This window comes from Panthera onca, chromosome A3 (assembly GCF_046562875.1).
Source record: "Panthera onca isolate mPanOnc1 chromosome A3, mPanOnc1 haplotype 2, whole genome shotgun sequence".
Classification (NCBI taxonomy): Eukaryota; Metazoa; Chordata; class Mammalia; order Carnivora; family Felidae; genus Panthera; species Panthera onca.
In genome coordinates this window covers 8,400,825-8,420,756 of record NC_138341.1, presented here as the reverse complement: position 1 = coordinate 8,420,756, position 19,932 = coordinate 8,400,825, and the positions used below count along the sequence as shown (strand labels likewise).

The 19,932-nt window shown below is 42.4% G+C and overlaps 1 protein-coding gene across 4 annotated transcripts in view; it reads left to right on the top strand.

Annotated features, from left to right (window-relative positions):
* Positions 1-3,763: 3,763 nt before the first annotated feature.
* ROCK2 (Rho associated coiled-coil containing protein kinase 2) overlaps positions 3,764-19,932 on the top strand; it is a 136,949-nt gene continuing 120,780 nt past the window's right edge. For all 4 annotated transcript variants that reach the window (XM_078444980.2, XM_078444977.2, XM_078444978.2 and 1 more), the window contains exon 1: positions 3,764-4,421. In XM_078444980.2, coding sequence (XP_078301106.2) covers positions 4,281-4,421 — 141 coding nt within the window. In that variant the 5' untranslated portion in view covers positions 3,764-4,280. The remainder of the gene's footprint in view (positions 4,422-19,932) is intronic.

Genomic DNA, 19,932 nt, shown 5'->3' with positions numbered 1-19,932 from the left:
TTGACAGAATCTCTAACTATTTAAAAAAAATTTTTTTTTACATTTATTTATTTTTTGAGAGACATAGAGAGACGGAGCACAAGTTGGGGAGGGGCAGAGAGAGAAGGAGACACAGAATCCGAAGCAGGCTCCAGGCTCCAAGCTGTCAGCACAGAGCCCGTCGCGGGACTCGAACTCACCAACGGTGAGATCACGACCTGAGTCAAAGTCTGACGCTTAACCGACTGAGCCACCCAGGGGCCCCAAGAATCTATAACTATTTAAAGTATGCCTATCTTCTGACACAAGAATTTCACTTTTAGGAATCTGCTATTCAAGTATGTCCACATGAAGGCAAAACAAAACAAAACAAAACAACCAAACAAAAACCCACAGCCATGTCAACTGCAACAATGTTGTGATAGGGAGAAAATACTGATAACATCTAAGCACGGGCAGCATTCTCCTAAGCACTTTGTAACAACAGACCATAGGAGGAAACCCAGGAGCTGACAGCTAGGGTGTTGGCAGAGACCAGATTTCAGCCCAGTCTGTCTCCAGAATCTGTTCTTAACTACTATGCTGTTTAAAGGAAAGTAAATAAAAGTCCATACTATGGAATATAGCACAGCAGTTCAAAAGAATGAGGTAAATCTGTTTACAGACATGGAGAGCTAAGACGTGCTATTAATTAAGGGAAAAACCAAGTTGCAAAAGACTATGATCTGATATAATGCCGTCAATGTGGGGAAAAAAGTACATTTGTGTATAAGTACAAATATATATGTATGAATATAAGGTAAAGGCCTTGAGTGACAGGAGAATGTGTAGTGTGTAGAGAGATTTGGGAGAGTAATTTTTTTTTTTTTTGGTTTCATTTTTTTAAATTAATTTACTTTATTTTTTTTAATGTTTATTTATTTTTGAGATGGAGACAGAGCATGAACGGGGGAGGGGCAGAGAGAGAGGGAGACACAGAATCGGAAGCAGGCTCCAGGCTCTGAGCCATCAGCCCAGAGCTAGACGGCGGGGCTCGAACTCATGGACCGCGAGGTCATGACCTGAGCTGAAGTCGGATGCTCAACCGACTGAGCCACCCAGGCGCCCCTAATGTTATTTTAATTTACATCCAAATTGGCATATAGTGCAACGACTTCAGGGGTAGATTCCTTAATGCCCCTGATCCATTTAGCCCATCCCCCCTCCCACACCCCCTCCAGCAACCCTCAGTTTGTCCTCCATATTTATGAGTCTCTTCTGTTTTGTCCCCCTCCCTGTTTTTATATTATTTTTTGTTTCCCTTCCCTTAGGTGCATCTGTTTTGTCTCTTAAAGTCCTCATGTGAGTGAAGTCATAGGATTTTTGTCTTTCTCTGACTAATTTCACTTAGCATAATACCCTCCAGGTCCACCCACATAGTTGCAAATGGCAAGATTTCCCTCTTTTTGATGGCCGAGTAATACTCCATTGTGTATATAGCCCACATCTTCTTTATCCTTTCACCCATCGATGGACATTTGGGCTCTTTCCATACTTTGGCTATTGTTGATAGTGCTGCTTGAGGCATGTTTTATATATATCTGGTTTCTTTTCACTTTTAGAAGAACGCATGTGTGCATTACTTTGGTAAAAAAGAATTGTTCTATTGGCCAAGGGAAAAAAAAAGGTTTAACTCATATCAACAATCAGTCTTCTTTTCTTGCACGTGAACAATGGTGGAGGTCTTGGACAAAAATCTTCTCCAGTAGGGCTTTTTCTAGCCTATTGTAGAAGGTGCCCATTAACTGTATCTTGTTGATCAGTACCTTTTCTTCGCAAATAAGGTTTTCATGTAGAGCATTTGGGACCATGACTTCCTGTTAGCCCGCGGAGCGTCATAAAAGTATACAGCCAGTCATCGAAAAATTAATTTGGAAACTGCGAACCACACGGTGCTTTCACTTTGTGTATTTTATTGTCTTCAGGGAAAAAGATCCATAATCACGGATCATCTCTTATTTTGTTCCAATGCATAAGCAAGAGTGTCTGGCTCACTCTTGTTTTCTTGGTGTGGTTGCGGAGGCAGGAATGAGTCACTCAACATACAGATTTAAAGGACTTACCTTTTGACCAGAAGTCAGTGTTATTATCTGAGAGGAAAGGGCTGTACGGGATCCTCCAGGGCCTCTTCCTGCTTAAGTCCAAGTGGCTTTGACACAAAGCAAAACGATGTTGCTGCTGGAAAATTTACTGATTAAATTGCTACTTTTACAAGGTTGGGGCTTCAGGACTCAGACGCTCCATTTGTGAGCTTATCTCTCACGTGCCTGCGAGAAAGGTTCTTAAGATTCTTACTACTTAATGGATAACAGATTGTAGCTTTTTTGGAGTGGCCCATCTATCTTACTTCAGTTTTCCAATTTTTGAGATTTTAATGTTCTCCTACGCATCCTTATAGAAAAAAAAATAATTCTTATTCACTCAAAGACTGTCTTTCTCTTGTTCTCGCCGCTGCTCATTTTGCAGTTTTAAGTAGTGTGTGCAAACTATGTTGTATCTGTTGTTCACTCAACCTTATTTCCAACACACCTTTTCACGTACTTGCCAAAATTGCATGCGCTTGACATAAATCCAACAGACCTGCCAGGATTCTTTCTGTTAACGCCACAGAGCTTGGATTCTTCCCCAATTGTTGGACAATTGGGCCCATTCTAGGTTTTAGTCATTATGCACATTATGAATAGCCCTGCTATAAACATCTTTATGCAAGTTCTCCCCTCCCCTCCCCTTTGGATCATTTCCTTAGAAACGTATTTCCTTAAATGGGTTTACTGGGTCAAAGGGGCTCAATGAACAATTTTATAGCTCTTGGCACATATTTTTCAGATTGCGCCCTGGGTGGATCTGACCAATGGCACGGGCCGCGAGAGGGCAGGAATGCGGGGGAGCGGCCCCTATAACCACCCATCTTCCGTCCCCCCAAAGGCAAGGACCTGGAGAAGGCCTGAGGATGGAAGCAGTTTTCTATCGCCCTCTTGTTCTCTTCCTGATTACTGTTTAAGCCCAGGCTGGGAGACTGCCGGGGACGTGCACAAAGCCTTTTCGGATTCCAGCACTTCTGCCCCGGGGGCGGAAAAAACCCTTCCAGGCCCTCCAGCCCAGGACTAGGATTCCGGTTCCCGACTCCCGTTGCGCCCTCCCCCTGCCTTTCCACTGAAATCTCCGCGGCCCAGGCAGGCCCCTCGCCAGCGCACAGCTCTGCAGGCGAGGGCAGCGACTGGCGGTCGCTATTATTTTGGCGCGGGTGATGCAAGGCCCGCATAGCTGCGCGCTGAGTCAGCGGGGGCGGGCCGGCCCAACCCCCCCCCCCCCCAACTCCAGCCTCCGCGACCCCCCGGGCGCGGCGGCGGCGGCGGCACCGGACGGTGGGGGTGGGGGTGGGGGAGGCAGGCCGACCCCCGAATCCGCGGGGTCGCCCTCGGGGGCAGGGGCGGGCGGGAGCTGGGCCGCCGGAAGACCCCCGCGCCGGGCGCGCTCTCCCCTCCCCCAGCTGGAGCTCGGCGGGTCAAGTGAGGCGGTGACCGCGCGCCCGGCAGTTTACCCTCGGAGAACTCAAGGAGGGGGAGGAGGAAGCGGGGAAGGAAGGAGGCTCCAAAAGGAGAAACGCGAAGCGGCGCAGACTAGAGGAAACGAAAAAAATGGAGGCGAAGGGGCGACGGCAGGCGGAGGCCGGCGGGCGGGGGCGGGGACGGCGGCGCGCGCGCGCGCGCGCGCGGCGGGGCGGGGCGAGCGGGGGCGCGCGCCGGCGGCCGCGGCCCGAGGGGCTTGTGGGTAGCGGCTGCGCGCGGCCGGAGACGGGCGCCGCGCGGGAGTGTGCGAGGGGAGCGGGCTTGTGGGACCGAGGCGGCCGCGGCGAGCATGGGGGCGGGCTGGCGGCGGCCGTAGTTGTCTGAGCCCGGGCTTCAAGCCTCCCGGAGCCCCAGAGGGCGGGGCGGTCCGGGCCCGGCGGTGGCCGCGCCGCTTCCCCGCTCCCGCCCTCGGAGTCCTGAGGGAGCCCGCGGCGGACGAGCGGACCGGGCGGCGCGAATCTGACTGAGGGGCGGGGACGCCGTCTGCTCCTCGCCGCTCCCGGCCGGGCCGGGCGGCCCCTCGGACGGCCTCAGGCCCGGGACCGGCGCGGAGACCCGAAGCCGGGGCTAGAGGCGGGCGGTGGGCCCTGGCGGAGCCCCGCCCGGGGCCGGCGATTCGGGGGCGGCGCTAGGCCCCGAGGCGCCCGGGCCGGAGCGCGGGGAGCGGGGAGTGCGGGGCCGGGCGGCGGCGGCATGAGCCGGCCCCCGGCGACGGGGAAAATGCCCGGCGCCCCCGAGGCCGTGTCGGGGGACGGGGCGGGCGCGAGCCGCCAGAGGAAGCTGGAGGCGCTGATCCGAGACCCTCGCTCGCCCATCAACGTGGAGAGCTTGCTGGTAGGTGGCCGGGGCCCCCGGCGCCCTCCCCGCTCTACGAGCGCCTGCCTCCGATCCCCGCTCTGTGCCCACCCATCCGTGGGAGGGAGGTCTCGCCCCACCCCACCCAGCTTCCGGCAGCCGGGCCCCGGGTCGGAGGCCAGACACTCCTGCGACTAAGTTCCAGCAGGAGGGACCCACGTCTGATTCCTTCCCTTCCACCTCCCGGCGCCGGTGTCCTCCGCGGCCGCCCCCTTTCCTGGAGCCCTGGGAGGGAACACCCCTCTTCTCCTTCCCGCCCGCCCTCTCGGTTTGGGGAGGTGGGGTGCAGGATTTGCTCTTTCATTCAGCGGACTAGCCAGTTTGAAAGAGCGGCGTGCTGCGTGGGGACGCGGGGTCGGAGCCGCGGAGGGGAAACCTGATGCTCTCGCTGTGGGGAGTCCCCACCTGGGGTGGATGACAAAGAGCTGTCCTCGTTCTCCCTGCGGTCTGCCACCTTGAAAGGCGTCGCTAAAGTTTTCGTGTGGCTTCAGGTGTCCTTGAACCTCCAGGGTTGCGATTAGTGCATTGTAACTTCTGCAAATTTAGTTGCCCGAGGTTGTTGAGCCCGAGCCGAAGACTCCAGTCTGCATTGCCGAGTAGAATCAATCTCTCCTTTTCATTGCGTCTGTCTCCCAAGACAGCCCGTGAAATACAAGTGAATAAGCACGTCAAGTCCGCTAGCTGGCCCTCGATTAAGGAAGGAGTATTTTTTTTTTTTTTTTTTTTTTTTACCAACTGGAAATGCACCGTGGGGGGGAGGGGGGATTGCTTATTTCTTATTTTTGTTTTGTTAGGTTAGACGATTGCATCTCAGACACTTTGGTTCGTGTGCTCTTTGTGGGAACAGGAGGTGTGGATTTTTACCCTGGGGAGGCGGAGAAAGTGAGAAAGATGCTCCGGATGTTAGATCCGCCCCGGAGGACTAGAATTTGCGTGGGTGGTGCTTGGATGCGGTGGGTCTTCTCGCCCAGAACCCACGTTCCGTTCTAGTCCCCGCGTCGGGAAGCCGGGCGACCGTACGTGCTGAGAACTGTGCCTCCTCCCTTTCCAGTGCTGAACTGACTTTTCTTCCGAAGTCATTGGTCACCTTTTGCGGTTCCTGGAGTCCTTTGCAGGGTGACTCAGTGCTCACTTTGGCCAAAGTGCAGGAACTGCCCGACGAGCGCGTCTCTTGCTGTGCGAGGAGCAGAATGCGGCGATGCGCCGCGTCCTGGCTCGAGCGCTGGGCGCTTTCTTCCGCCGAGTTTTGTGTGAGGCCGTGGGTGTGTTTTCCCGGCACGGCGGCCCCCCTGGTCGGGCTTCGGGCGGCTTCGGCCGGCTTCGGCGGGGGGCACGAGGGGTTGCGTGAAGGGCACAGCTTTTCCTGCGCCGGAGCAGGGACTCTGGGCTTCGCTCCCAGCATTTTCGCTGCGGTATTTTGCTAGCAAAACTTTGACCCAAGGCCAGAAAGTTCAGTTAAAAATAGCGCCGCGAACCTCCAGGATTCGTCAGGTTCGTATTCAGCCCCACATAGAAAGGTTTTGCACGTCACTGTCATTTCTTGGGTCTTTACCGATGTTCGCTCTCCAGGTTATTTTGAGCCTGAGCCCGAGCCCAAGCTGTTTTCTGCCCGTGACGTGTTCGTCGTTCCATTTCGTACGGTGTTTTCTAAACCACGAAGACGAAGGCTGTTTTTGAAAGTGAAACATCACGCGTGTTTAGTAAACAGTTGGGCCCATTCATTGCTGGCGTGCTCAGTCCTGCCGGGACACTTGACGCTTTTAGTAAGGTGACGTGTTGTTGGTGCGAGAGCTGACGTTACCTGCTGCTGACCCGACACCTTCTGCTGTTGCTGTTTCAGTTGATTGAATGTTGTGGTTCTGAGTTGGAGTGAACCTAACCGGGCCGCAGATTGGCCCCTACTCTTCTTTGCAGCCAGGTCGCAGTGCTTGTGTTGCGAATTGATGAGCTGAAAAAAAGTCTCAACTGCGTTGTAGTTAGTTTTAAGTTACGTGTGTTTCATTGTGCAAGATAGAATGAGTTGGTCTGTGTGTGTGTGTGTGTGTGGTAACATAGAATTTACCATTTTAACCATTTTTGAGTGTACAGTTCTGTGGCATTAATGACACTCGCGTTGTGGTACAGCCGTCACCACTACTCTGTTCATTTCCAGGAACTTTTTTATCCTTCTAGACAGAAACCCAATGAATTAATCTCCACAAGAGTGTTATAAAAACATACTTCTTGAAATGCTCATGATGGAATGGTTGGGATGCAGCCTGCGTGTCACCTTTGACTGTTTCACCGAATAGGGCATTTCTGTTGGTTTTATTATAGAAAACGAGTAGTTTTTTCTTTAACAGAGGAAAAAACTTAACACAGCCTGGGTCTTAGTTACTTCCTTCAGGAGTTCAGAGAGCACCGTTTAAAGCCGCGTACTAAGATGACAAAAGTATGGAGAAGAAATACACCAGAAGTTACTGTATAATTATTCTTAGACGGTAAAATCTGTAGGAAAAAATGTTACGTGAGATTACACGCAAAGCGCTTAACTCAGTGCTTGGTGCGTCGTTGTGCTCGTTAAATTTAGCTCACTTGTGCTTGCCTTTAGCATAGTTAATTGCTTTAAATTTCCTTTGAAAAGGAAAATGGTTTTATTGGCAACTATTCCTTGCTATGTAATTTTCAGTAAGCAGCATTATAATCTGAATTTGCCATCAGAGAAGTGCTAGCAATCATCAAGCATAGATAAAGCTGGATTCTAAGACCATGTCAGTGTTAAAAGGCTAAATTTTCTCTGCAGAGGCTCCCTGCTTTATTACATGGGTCCTTAGATTAATCTGAAGAGAGTATATCCCTTTTGTGTTTGCAGGTTGTGGGCTGCTTGGTATTATTTAAAAATAGAGTTTTGAGAGAGGTCTGTTTCTATAATACTTTTTTTGGAGGGGAGGGATTTCAGTGGTATGCTTTTGTAGTGTTTGAAACTTTTTGGTAAACACCCATGTTTTGTTGTTAGGACTCAGCTTCTCATACTGTTTTCCCAAATAATCTGCTAAAAAGAATTGTACTTTAGCGTTATGCTGGAGAGAGTTTAGCTTAGTTTAGTTTAGTTTGTAATCTTTATACCCAGTGTGGGGCTCAAACCCATAACCTCGAGATCTACGAACTGAGCCAGCCAGGTGCAGTTGGAAAGATGTCTTTCCTGAGCTCTGCTTTTGGGTTTTGATGTGTTTTATTTTTTAAAAGAGTAGATGGTTATAATAACCTGTAGGATTCAGGCTTGAGGAAACTTACGGAAGACTGGTGCTGATGGGGAAAGGGGATTAAAATTTTATTTGTGAACTTGAGTGACTTAGAATACAAAATTCTTTACTTGATTGATTTCATTATACTGGTAAACTATATGAAAATATTTACCACAGTGCTTAGATTTCAGCTTAGTACTGGTTATCGACCTAATTATAGTAAAATTTTATGTGTATTTTTTCCCCACCGTGTAATAAGTGCAACTACCATAAAGATATAAAAGTGAAGTGAAATAAAAATTGAAAAATTGTTTTATACACGTTCTTCTTTGTGAAATAAAAATGGGGTATCTTTAGCATCAATGGGATTACTTTACTTAAAACTTGCTCTTTTGGGGCGCCTGGGTGGCTCAGTTGGTTAAGCATCTGGCTTCGGCTCAGGTCATGATGTCATCAGGCTCTGCGCTGACAGCTCAGAGCCCTGAGCCTGCTTTAGATTCTGTCTTTCTCTCTCTTTGCCCCTCCCATGCCTGTGTGCTTTCTCTCTCTCTCTCTCACTCGCTTGCTCTCAAAAATAAATAAACTTAAAAAAATTTTTAAAAACTTGCATTTTTATGATTATTAAAGAAAATGAATTGGCTGGAGAGGTTTCAAAAAGTAATTTATGGCATTTGCTGTTTAGGTGAAGTTGAGTGTCTTTGAAAGTACAGGTTCACAGTCCCTCACCCACAGTTTTGCTGCATGTAAAGAACTCTCAAAACCAAGTTTTTGGTAAAACTTGCATGATGATAACCTCTGACCGGATCTGATGTTAGAATATTTATAATCAGTTTGTCCCTCTTGGTGTAAGTAGGAATAGCTTTCCTTGGGGAAATACTAATGTGTTTGATTTCAGGGTACTACTGCAGACTCAAAAGAGGGTTTTCAGGAATGTAGTGTATATGGTATATGTACTTTTATTACCATTCTGAAATCTAAAATATTCTGAATTTGGAAACATCTTGCCCTAATATAAGGGTAGTGTAGACTTCTATATGTTTTAAATACTGTAGTTGTAAAGAAATTGTGAATAATTATCTTGAAACCTAAGTTGTTTTGGTTGAGTCATGAGCTCATAGTTCTCTTTTCCCATTTTGAATTCTGAAATATTCTAAACATTAAGAGAATATAGAGCTCAAATATGAATTATGAAGCATAAAAAACAAACATCCATGAAATCACTGCCCAATTGGATGAACAGAACACTAGCATTTTGAAGTTACTGTGTTTGGGTGTTGCTGCTGCTTCATCAGTCTTTCTGTGTCCGCTCCTATTACCTTGGCATTTTTGTATTATTTCTTTGCTTTATTTTGTAAATTACATTTGTATATTTCCCTAAACAGTACTGTTTAGCTTTACTTAATTCTTTAACATTTAAAAAAAAGTTAAAACGTATGTAGTGTGTTCTTTTGTGACTTGCTTTTTCCAGTCAAAAGTTTTATTTCTAAGATGCACCCACGATGTGGTTTATTCATTTCAGTGCTATGGAAACCAGTCTTCAGTGCTCCACTCTATTTGATGGATATTTAGATTGTTATTCTTTTCTTTTCTACTGTTATGGACATTGTTGCTGTGAACATCACTGGAGTCCATGTGAAGGACTAGGCTATCTGTAGGCTAGGGTATATATTTAGGAGTGGAATTTGTTGGGTTTTCAGATACGCTATTTTCAACATAACAAAGTAATGGGTAGAGTTAAAATTTTCCCCCAACATTTTATTATGGAAAATTTCAAAGTATAGTAAAGTTGAAAGAATTGATAGTGAACATCTGTATACTTTCCAACTAATTAATATTTTGCTGTATTTGCTTTATTACATCTATCAGTACGTTTATCCTTTATCCATCTATCAGTATGTTTTTTTGTTTTTGATTCATTTAAGTTGTAGCTATCAGTATGCTTGTCTTTTAAATACTTCAGCATGCATTTCTTTCTCTTTCTTCTTTTCCTTCCTTCCTTCCTTCCTTCCTTCCAGTTGGCTTTGTGCCCAGCATGGAACCCAGCATGGGGCTTGAACTCACCACCCTGAGATTAAGACCTGAGCTGAGACCTAGAGTCAGATGCTTAACTGACTCAGTCACACAGGTGCCCCTGAATAAGTTAAAATTTTTTTTAAAGTACAGTCTCCCCCACAACGTGAGACTTGTACTAACGAACTCAAGATTAAGGTGTATGCACGCTCTCCCCCCTGAGCCAGCCGGGGGCCCCTAGCGTGCATTCCGTTGAGTAGAGCTCAATATTTATTTAAGCTTTTTAAAGATTAAATTTACATACAATGAAATGCACAGATCTTAAGTGTACTATTGATGACTTTTGACAAAGGCACACACCTGTGTAATACAAATCCTTACCAAGATACAGAACATTATTACTAACCCAAAAATCTTCCTTATATGGCTTTTCAGCTAATTCCACATCCCATTCCCTTAGATTCTATCACTCTTCTGATTTTTTTTCCTACTAAAGATTACTTTAGCCTCTTGTAGAACGTCATATAAATGGAATCCTATGTAGCGTGTACTCTTTTGTATCTGGCTTATTTTATTTAGCTCAGCGTAGTTGTTGAGATTTAGCCATGTTATTGTGTATATCAACAGTTTATTCCTTTCTTAGGACTGAGAGCAGTATTCCATTATATGTATAAACCATAGTCTTTTAGCCATTTCCTGTTAATAGATATTTGGGCTGTTTTTAGTTTTTGGCTAGTATATATAATATACTTAGGCTTTTTTTTTTTTTTTTTTTAAGTTTATTTATTTATTTTGAAAGAGAGCACAAGTAGTGGAGGTGCAGAGAGGGAGAGAGAGAATCCCAAGCAGGCTCCGTGCCACCAGTATGGGAGTCTGACGTGGGGGCTCAAATTCTCAAACCGTGAGATCATGATCTGAGCTGAAGTCAAGAGTCAGATACTTAACTGACTAAGCTACCCAGGTATCTCAGTGTACTTTGAGTGTTAATAAAGCTTGCTAAGAACAATCTTATATTAAGTCTTTATGAGGACATGTTTTCATTTCTTTTGGGTAAATACCTAGTATTGGATTTGCTAGGTCATAGGATAGGTATGTGTTTAATTTTTAAGAGCTGCTAGAGGTGGGTGTTTATGTAATTTTTAAGAACTGCCAGACTGGGGCGCCTGGCTGGCTGCTGTAGAGATTATTTAAAAATAAAATCTTAAAAAAAAAAAAAAGCTTCCAGATCCCTTTCCAAAGTGGTCATACAATTTGACACTCCCACAACAGTGAATGAGCATTCCAGTTCCTCCTCAACACTGAATTTTATTTTATTTTATTTTATTTTATTTTATTTTATTTTACTTTACTTTATTTTACTTTATTTTTTAAATGTTTGTTTATTCTTGAGACAGAGCATGAGCAGGGGAGGGGCAGAGAGGGAGAGAGACACAGAATCTGAAGCAGGCTCCAGGCTCTAAGCTGTGAGCACAGAGCCCAAAGTGGGGATTGAACCCACGAATTGTGAGATCATGACCTGGGCCAAAGTCAGGCACTTAACCAGCTGAGACACCCAGGTGCCCCAACACTGAGATTTTTAAATTTTAGCCACTTTGTGGGTGGGTAGTGGTATCTCGGTGTGATTTTAATTTACATTTCTCTGATAAGTAATGATAATACTTTTTCAGGCACTTACTGGCCATTTGTGTACCTTCCTTTGTGAAATATTTGTTCAAATTTTTGCTCATTTAAAAAATTTGGGTTCTTAGGGAGCCTGGGTGGCTTAGTTGGTTAAACGTTGACTTTTGATTTTGGCTCAGGTCACCCTCTCACGGTTTGTGGGATTGAGCCCGATGTTGGGCTCTGCGCTGACAGCTGGAGCCTGCTTGTGATTCTTTCTCCCTTTCTCTCTGCCCTTCTCCCCCACACTCTCAAAATAAATGAAGTAAACATTAAAAAAATTTGGGGTTTTTCCCTTTATTTTTATTATTGAGTTACACAAGTTCTTATGTATCCTATATACAGTTCTTTCTCAAATATGTTTTGCCAATTTTTCCCCTAGTCTGTGGCATGTTTTTTTTTGTTTGTTAGTTTTGTTTCAGTCAATTTTTTATGATTATTGCTTTTCCTGCCTAAGAGGCTTGCTATCCCCCTGTTACAAAGATATTCTGTTTTGCTTTCTTCTGGAAGTTTTATAGTTTTAACTTTTATGTTTAGGTCTAGGATACATGTGAAGCCAATTTTAGTGTATGGTGTGAGTTAGGGGTCAAGGTTCACCCCTCCCCCCCATATTTCCCCTATCCAGTTGTTTAGATTATCCTGTACCATTTTTTTTCAGCTTTATTGATACATAACTGACATATAACATTGTATAAGTTTAAGGTGTACGGTTGACACATGTATATTTTACCAAATGTTCACCACAGTGAAGTTACTTAACACATCCTTCACCTCACATATTTACCATGTGGTTGCTGCTATTTTTGTTAGTGTGAGAATATTTAAGATTTTTTTAGTAGCAACTTTCAAGTATACAATACAGTATTGTTAACTATAGTCACCACCAAATTCACCAATTTTTAATAAATACTTTTCTCATTGGATGGGTTTGGTGCCATTGTCGAAAATGAATATGCTGATAGGTGGATTTTTTTATTTGTCTCTCTACTGCTTAGTAACTACATTCAATTGTTAGATACACTTATGTTATTTAACTCATGCTCTATTCATTTGTGGGTTCTGTTATTTAACCCATGCTCAGTTTATTTATTTTTTAGTTTTAATCTTTTTACCTGAAGGAAATGGGCAGACAGCCATGGCTGAAAAACCTAGATTTTATTTTTTTGAAGGGAAGAAAGATGTAAATTTTTTTAATTTTAAAAATCATATGTTCTTATTGTAAAAAACTTAGGAAATAAAGGTATAAATTCAAATAACATATATAGTCTCCCCACGTAGAGTTAAATTAACATTTTGGTATAATCTGTGTGAAAAATTAAAATATAAAAAAAGTAGAATTACATTGTACATGTGCTTTGCCATTTTTTTTTACACTTAATAATAGAAGCTTTTGTATAGTCAAATTTATCAATCTTCTCACTAAAGAGTGATTTCTGACTTAGATGTTATGTTTAGGACATCCTCCATCATCAAGATTATGGTATCATATACCTCAATTTTCTTTTAGTACTCTAATGATTTTATGTTTATTACGTTTGGAATTCTGTTGGAAACTGTGAAATAGGGGTACAAAGATTTTATCAGGAGGTTCGTCTAAGTATTAGAGCTCCCAAAATAATAATTAGAAGCCTTTGTTTATATCTCTGTATGTATTCCTTTTACTTTTAAAATTTATTTATTTTGAGAGAGACGGAGAGAGCATGAGCAGGGGAGGGCAGAGAGAGGAGAGAATCGCCAGTAGGTTCCGCCTTCAGCGGAGAGCTGGACGCGGGGCTCAATATCACAACCTCGAGATCATGACCTGAGCCTAAATCAGGAGAGATGCTTAACCCACTGAGCCACTCAGGTGCCCCTATGTCTTTGTATTCTTGTCTTATCACTGTCTAGTTGGAGAGTGGTGCTTGGGAGAAGAGAGAGGGTAATGATTATAGATTTGGTTTTCATTTGGGTGTCTTGAGTTTTTTTATGGAATACTACTGCAGAACTATACTTAAGAATCCTGTTCTGTGCTAACTCTCAAAAAATATATCTATAAGCTGTTAGTGATAAAGGTTACTGGTGAAGAGAATGTGGATGACTTAGGGCAGCTTACAGCTTTTGAGAAAAAACCCACAAAATAACATTTTCCATTGGCAAGTTAGCCTATTATTTGGAGCTTAATATTTAAATTGTGAAATCATGGTGGCATTTGGGACTCTACTAAAACTGTCTCCTCTTTATCCTTGATTGTAGTTACTCTTTCCTTTCATCTGTACTTTTTTTCTTTAAAAATATGATTGAATCATGGAGATATATTTGTAAATTCTGCAACTGGCTGTCCCAGATGACCCTTGTTCATCTTTTTGGAAAGCATTTGGATCATAATAGTTAGCATTTATTGTGTTTTCTCTCTCCCCCCCCCCCCCCCCTTGCTCACTCTTCCTTTCTGTGTGTGTGTGTGTGTGTGTGTGTGAGAGAGAGAGAGAGAGAGAGAGAGAGAGGCAAAAAGGAAATACTGAGATTCATTCTTGGTTCATCTTTGATAATATTTTGGGGGAACGTTTCTCTAATTCCAAGAATGATTTTATGGTTTGTTGCTTCATTTTGGTAAGGTAGGAGTTGTTTGTTCAGATATCTGAGGTGCTTTATAATTTTTTGTTATAGTTAATTGATGACTTATTCAATATCTGATTTCCTTTATTCTTTAAGAGTTTAGACTTTTTTAGTTATAAAGCAACCGATAGAAATTTTCTTTATTTTCAAGAGATGATAGGTTTGGAGTGAATTTTTAACACTTTGTTGTTAGGGGTGGTTTTAAATGCCATGTAGATGAATAGCAGAGCCTCCTCCAGCAGTACCTTAGATGGAAACAGGAGAACAGGGTTGGCATTATCTTAATTACCTGTATGATTGTAATAAGGAATGCTTAATATACCAAGTGTTGTCTTTTTTTTTTTTTAATGTGTATTTTTGAGAGATAGAAAGTGCAAGCCAGGGAGAGGCGGGGGTGGAGGGGCACGCAGAGGATCCAGATTAGGGTCTGTGCTGACAGCAGGGAGCCCGATGTGGGGCCTGAACTCAGCAACTGTGAGATCATCACCTGAGCTGAAGTCCGAGGCTTAACCGATTGAGCAACCCAGGCACCCACTAAGTGTTCTCTTATATATTTCCTGGTTTTTGAGTTTACTTAATGAACAGAATATAAGCTCTTTTAGGACATGTGTCTTTTTTGTCTTCCTGTTGTTGTGCCCTGTAAATATTTGTTGAATGAACTAACAGTTTTCTTTTAAGTAACAGGAGTGATAACCTGTAGAAATACATCCCTGCTTAAAGAAATATTAAAGTATTCCCTAAATAAACATTGTTATGTGTTCCTATCACTTATTTCTTACAATTTATAGGAAAGAGGATAAGTAAACATCTGTATATGCAAAGAGGATAAATCTAAATGGTAGAATTGGAGGTCAAGCAGGAAAAGTGAATAATGATTGGACATTTTCTGGATTGTGGTGAAACAATTTGTTTTGGAAAGGATTTAGCTGATTTTACTCAGTGTGTTAGGTGAAGTTAAAGACACTTCGTGTGGGCTGCCTATCCTTTAACATTTATTATGTTTCTTCTGTTTCCCCTAACCCCTGACTTTTCTTCTGGTAAAATATATCCAGTTCCTTCTTATATACCTAGGTGATGCCTGCGTTGAAGCAGTGCTTCATGAGTAAGGGCAGATGAAATGATGGTGAGTGTGTTCACAGTGGGGGGTGCCTGGGTGGCTCAATCAATTGAGCAACTGACTTCGCCTCAGGTCAGGTTCTCGCAGTTTGTGAGTTCAGGCCCCGCGTCGGGCTCTGTGGTGACAGCTCAGAGCCTGGAATCTGCTTCGGATTCTGTGTCTCCCTCTCTCTGACCCTCCCCTGCTCGTGCTTTGTCTCTGTCTCTCTCAAAAATAAACATTAAAAAAAAAGTTTATTGTTTGTAATAATCCATCCTTCAGTAAACCCAAATGCTTGATTTTTATTGTTCCCTTTGCATTGTATTTAAAACAGCTGTAGAAAAAAAGACCGTGTAGAGTATGGTTTTTCTTCTGTGTCTAAAGGTGACCGTCATTTAGCAAAGGAGAGCAATACACAGTATCTTGCTTGTAGTAAGTCCTTGATTATTGTTGGTTGAATGATAACTACAAGCTGTAGATGTAGTGCAGTTGATAAACGTGTTTCAGTCTCTTCTTTGCCCTTAGAATAAGCTGTGAAATAGAAGTCTGGCAGTTGAGAGTGGTCAGCAGGTGTTGAACATAGGTATCATGTTTACTAGATTTGTTAGTTCTTTTTATTGAGGTATAATTTACATAGTCTAAAATTCACTCATTTGTAAGTATACAACGTACTACTGATTTTCAGTAAATTTATAGTGTTGTGAAAACATCACAATCCATTTTCATTAACCTCCCAAAATTTCCTTGAGCATGTTTACAGTCTGTCCTTACTCCCAGGGAAGTCAGCCACTGACTTGTTTTCTGTGTCTGTAAGTTTTTCTTTTTTGGAAAGTCCATACAAGTGGAGTCATACAATGTGCAGTCATTTATTCTGACTTCTTCCACTTAGCATAACATTTTTGAAGTTCATCTGTGTTGTAGCATGTATTAGTATTTTGGTCTTTTTTTTTTTTTTAAGTTTATTTATTTTGAGGGAGGGGCAGAGAGAGGAAGCCACCCAGGTGCCCCAGTAATTTGTTCTTTTTAATTGCTGACTAATATTCCATTGTATAGATATACCATATTTTGTTTATGAATTCACCATATGTGTAGACACGTGTTTTTATTTCTCTTGGCTAGATTTTAATGAGTTGGATTGCTGGGTCATGTAGTATGCATATATATATATATACACACACATATATATGTAAACCATATATATAGTTTATGCTTAACTTTTTCCTTTTTTCTTCTTTTATGCTTGACTTTTTTTTTTTTTAATTTATTTATTTATTTTGAGAGAGAGAGGGAGCTTGAACAAGCAGGACAGGGGCAGAGAAAGAGGGAGAGAGAATCACTGTCAATGCAGAGCCCGATGCAGGGCTCAAACTCACGAGCTGCCACATCATTCCGCGAGCCCAAATCAAGAGTTGGATGCTTAACTGACTGAGCTACCCAGACGCCCCTCTTATGCTTAAACTCTTAAGAAACTGTACAAAGTGGCTGTACAGTTTTCCATTCCTACCAACAGTGTATGAGGGTTCTAGTTCTCCACATGTTCAGAGACTGCCTGGCATTGCCTATCTTTGTGATGATAACCAGTAACCATGATAGTGCATTTTATTTACTAATGATAAATGATGCTGAGCACTACTTCATGTGCTTGTTAATTTTGTTTTTTAATTTTTTACCAAAGTATCATGAGTATGGTCTAGTAAAAGGAGTTTCATTTCGCATCCCCCAGACCAATTTCAGTGTTTATAAATAGAAACAAATAGATATAGATCAGAGCCCTTTATAGGTGGAATTATCCTACTGGCTGGTGTTTACACCTGAAAGGCCCAATTAATACTCAGCATTTTTTTTTTTTTTTTTAAACCTTGTTGTGGTACCTTTTGCTTCCAAGTAATGAATGAGTCTTGCTGAGCTAGCTGTATAGGCCCTGATAATGGTAGCGAAGTCTCTACTAGTTGAGTTATTTCTAAGCTACAGATCAAGTTGAAGTACTTCTGACTTAAATGTACGGCCTTTGATTGCTTCTTCATTATGTTTTGTGCTGATATTTTCTTTTTCGTTTTTTTTTCTTTTTTTTCTTTTTTTTATTTTGGGCATCTTGAGTAAGCTTATAAACTGATTTCTCTCATATTGACCCAACATTCATCTTTATAAACTTTTCTGTTTTACGTAAAAACAAAAAATTCTTGGGGATCCTGGGTGGCTCACTTGGTTGAGCATCTGACTTTGGCTCAGGTCATGATCTGACAGTTTGTGAGATTGACTTCCGCTTTGGGCTCTGTGCTGACAACTCAGAGCTTGGAGCCCGCTTTGAGTTTTGTGCCTCCCTCTCTCTCTGCCCCCTCCCCCTGCTCATGCTGTGTCTCTCTCTGTCTCTCAAAAACAAATAAACATTAACAAATAACAATTCGTACTTTTAATTTTGTAAGTTGATTCCTATGATAGTGTTTTAATTTTTTTAAATTCATTTTATTTTTTACATTTATTTATTTTTGAGAGACAGAGACACAACACAAGTGGGGGAGGGGCAGAGAGAGAAGGAGACACAGAATCCGAAGCAGGTCCAGGCTCTGCAGGTCCAGGCTCTGAGCTGTCAGCACCAAGCCTGATGCGGGACTTGAACTCACTGACTGTGAGATCATGACCTGAGCCGAAGTCAGACGCTCAACCGACTGAGCCACCCAGGCGCCCCAGAAAGTGTTTTAAACACTATGTGTTCCACTTCACTATTGGCTTATACTTTCAGTACCCCTCTGATTTAACATACAGATACAAATGTTACTTCTTTTTTGTTCATAGGTGGCATTGGATATTGATTTGTGGGATTAAATTATGAGCAGAGTTCTGGAATTTAACCAAGAGAGTTCTTTTCAGATGTAAAAGGAGCTGCCGTATTTGTGCATTCTGTGTCAGGATATGACCCTACAGTTTGCCCTGTATGATTCCTTTAGAGGTTGTACTAAAAGTATGCTTATTGAAATAGAAGTTGTTAGTTTAGATTGTATTTTTTGAGTTTTTATTAAAGATAATTCCAAATGGGACTTTTTTGAGCAGAAAGGAAAATTTAGGAAAGAATTCTTTTAGTATTTGAGATGCTTTAACTTATTAAGCATGAATTTTTAAAATTTTGATTGTAGTGATAATTATTTTTCTAAAAGGAAAGTGCACTGCCATGAGCTCTGAGGCCTGCAAGATGTAGTGAAATGTGTATATATTGAAACCCTTGCAAAAATATTTCAGGTATTAAATGTGTAAACATCAGTATGATTTTGAAAAATTTTACTGTTTTGGGATAACTTACAGAGTTATGGTTTGTAGTATTTGGAACTTTTATATACATTATATGGCCATATTTTATTGTATTGCATAGTGGATGCTGATCAAGTTGAAGTTGAATGGTTAAAAATGATGTGTTGTGATTGGCCAGTTTGCCTGTGTTGAAAGAGTCAGATTAAAAAATTTTTTTTGTATGAATCATTAGTTTTTTTTTAAGGGCCACTAATTGATCATACAATCAGCATATATTGGAATTAGTGAAGATGAGAGGAAAGTATATCCTACTTCTTTAAAAAAAATTTTTTTTTAATGTTTATTCATTTTTGAGAGACAGAGAGAGACAGAGCGTGAAGGCGGAAGGGGCAGAGAGAGAGGGAGACACAGAATCTGAACCAGGCTCCAGGCTCCAGGCTGTCAGCACAGAGCCCAACACGGGGCTCAAACTCACAAACTGCGAGATCATGACCTGAGCCGAAGTTGGATGCCCAACTGACTGAGCCACCCAGGCACCCCAATATATCAAACTTCTTATTTTCTTTCAGAGAAATAAGATATCAAGTCAGAAATTAGGGAAAGAGTTCATGCAAAATCTAACCATATTGTAGCTATTTTAAATTTAGCAAAATTTGTCTGGAGTTAACAGGACATTTGGAGTCGCTTTTAAGTAAGACATGAACTTTGACTCTTTGTCTTGGCTGGCTTCTCAATGATGATATTTCTTAAAATAAAATCACCAAAATTAATGTGCAGATGAAATAATGATAAACTTCTCTGAACTTTAGATGCATAGCATGATCTTAATTGCATCAACGTGAAACAGTGTGTCTTACATTTTTTCAAAAGCAGTTTTAAAGTGCCTTTAATTTAATGCATTGACAAAAATTTTCATACTGGATTAAAATAAAAAGGAAATCCATAGATGTATCTGGAAATTTAAAAACTTAATACCAATACAGTTTATGTCTTGGCCCTTATAGGTCATTTTCTAATTTATATCTGATAAATCCAATAGCTAAGGCAGTGGTTTAAAAATCTTGTTATACATAGCACTCAACTAGAGATCTTTAGAAATATTGATGCCTGGGGTTCCTGGATGGCTCAGTCTGTTGAGCGCCTGACTCTTGATTTTGGTTCAGGTCATGGTCTCGTGGTTTGTGAGTTTAAGCCCCATGTGGAGCTCTGTGCTGACAGTCCAGTGCTTGCTTGGGATTCTCTCTCTCCCTCTCTATCTGCTCCTCCTAGTCTCTCCCCCTTACATTTTTTTTTTTTTAACGTTTTTTTTTATTTATTTTTGAGACAGGGAGAGACAGAGCATGAACAGGGGAGGGTCAGAGAGAGGGAGACACAGAATCTGAAACAGGCTCCAGGCTCTGAGCTGTCAGCACAGAGCCCAACGCGGGGCTTGAACTCACGGACTGCGAGATCATGACCTGAGCCGAAGTCGGACGCTTAACCGACTGAGCCACCCAGGCGCCCCTGTCTCTCCCCCCTACAAATGAATAAATAAACTTAAAAAAAATTACTGATGTCCGGCTTCCAACCCCCCCCCCCCCCCGACATTCTAATGTAATAGGTATGTAATGTGACCTGGAGATACCAGGACTTTTAAAAGTTCCACAGGTGATTCTCAAGTGCAGAA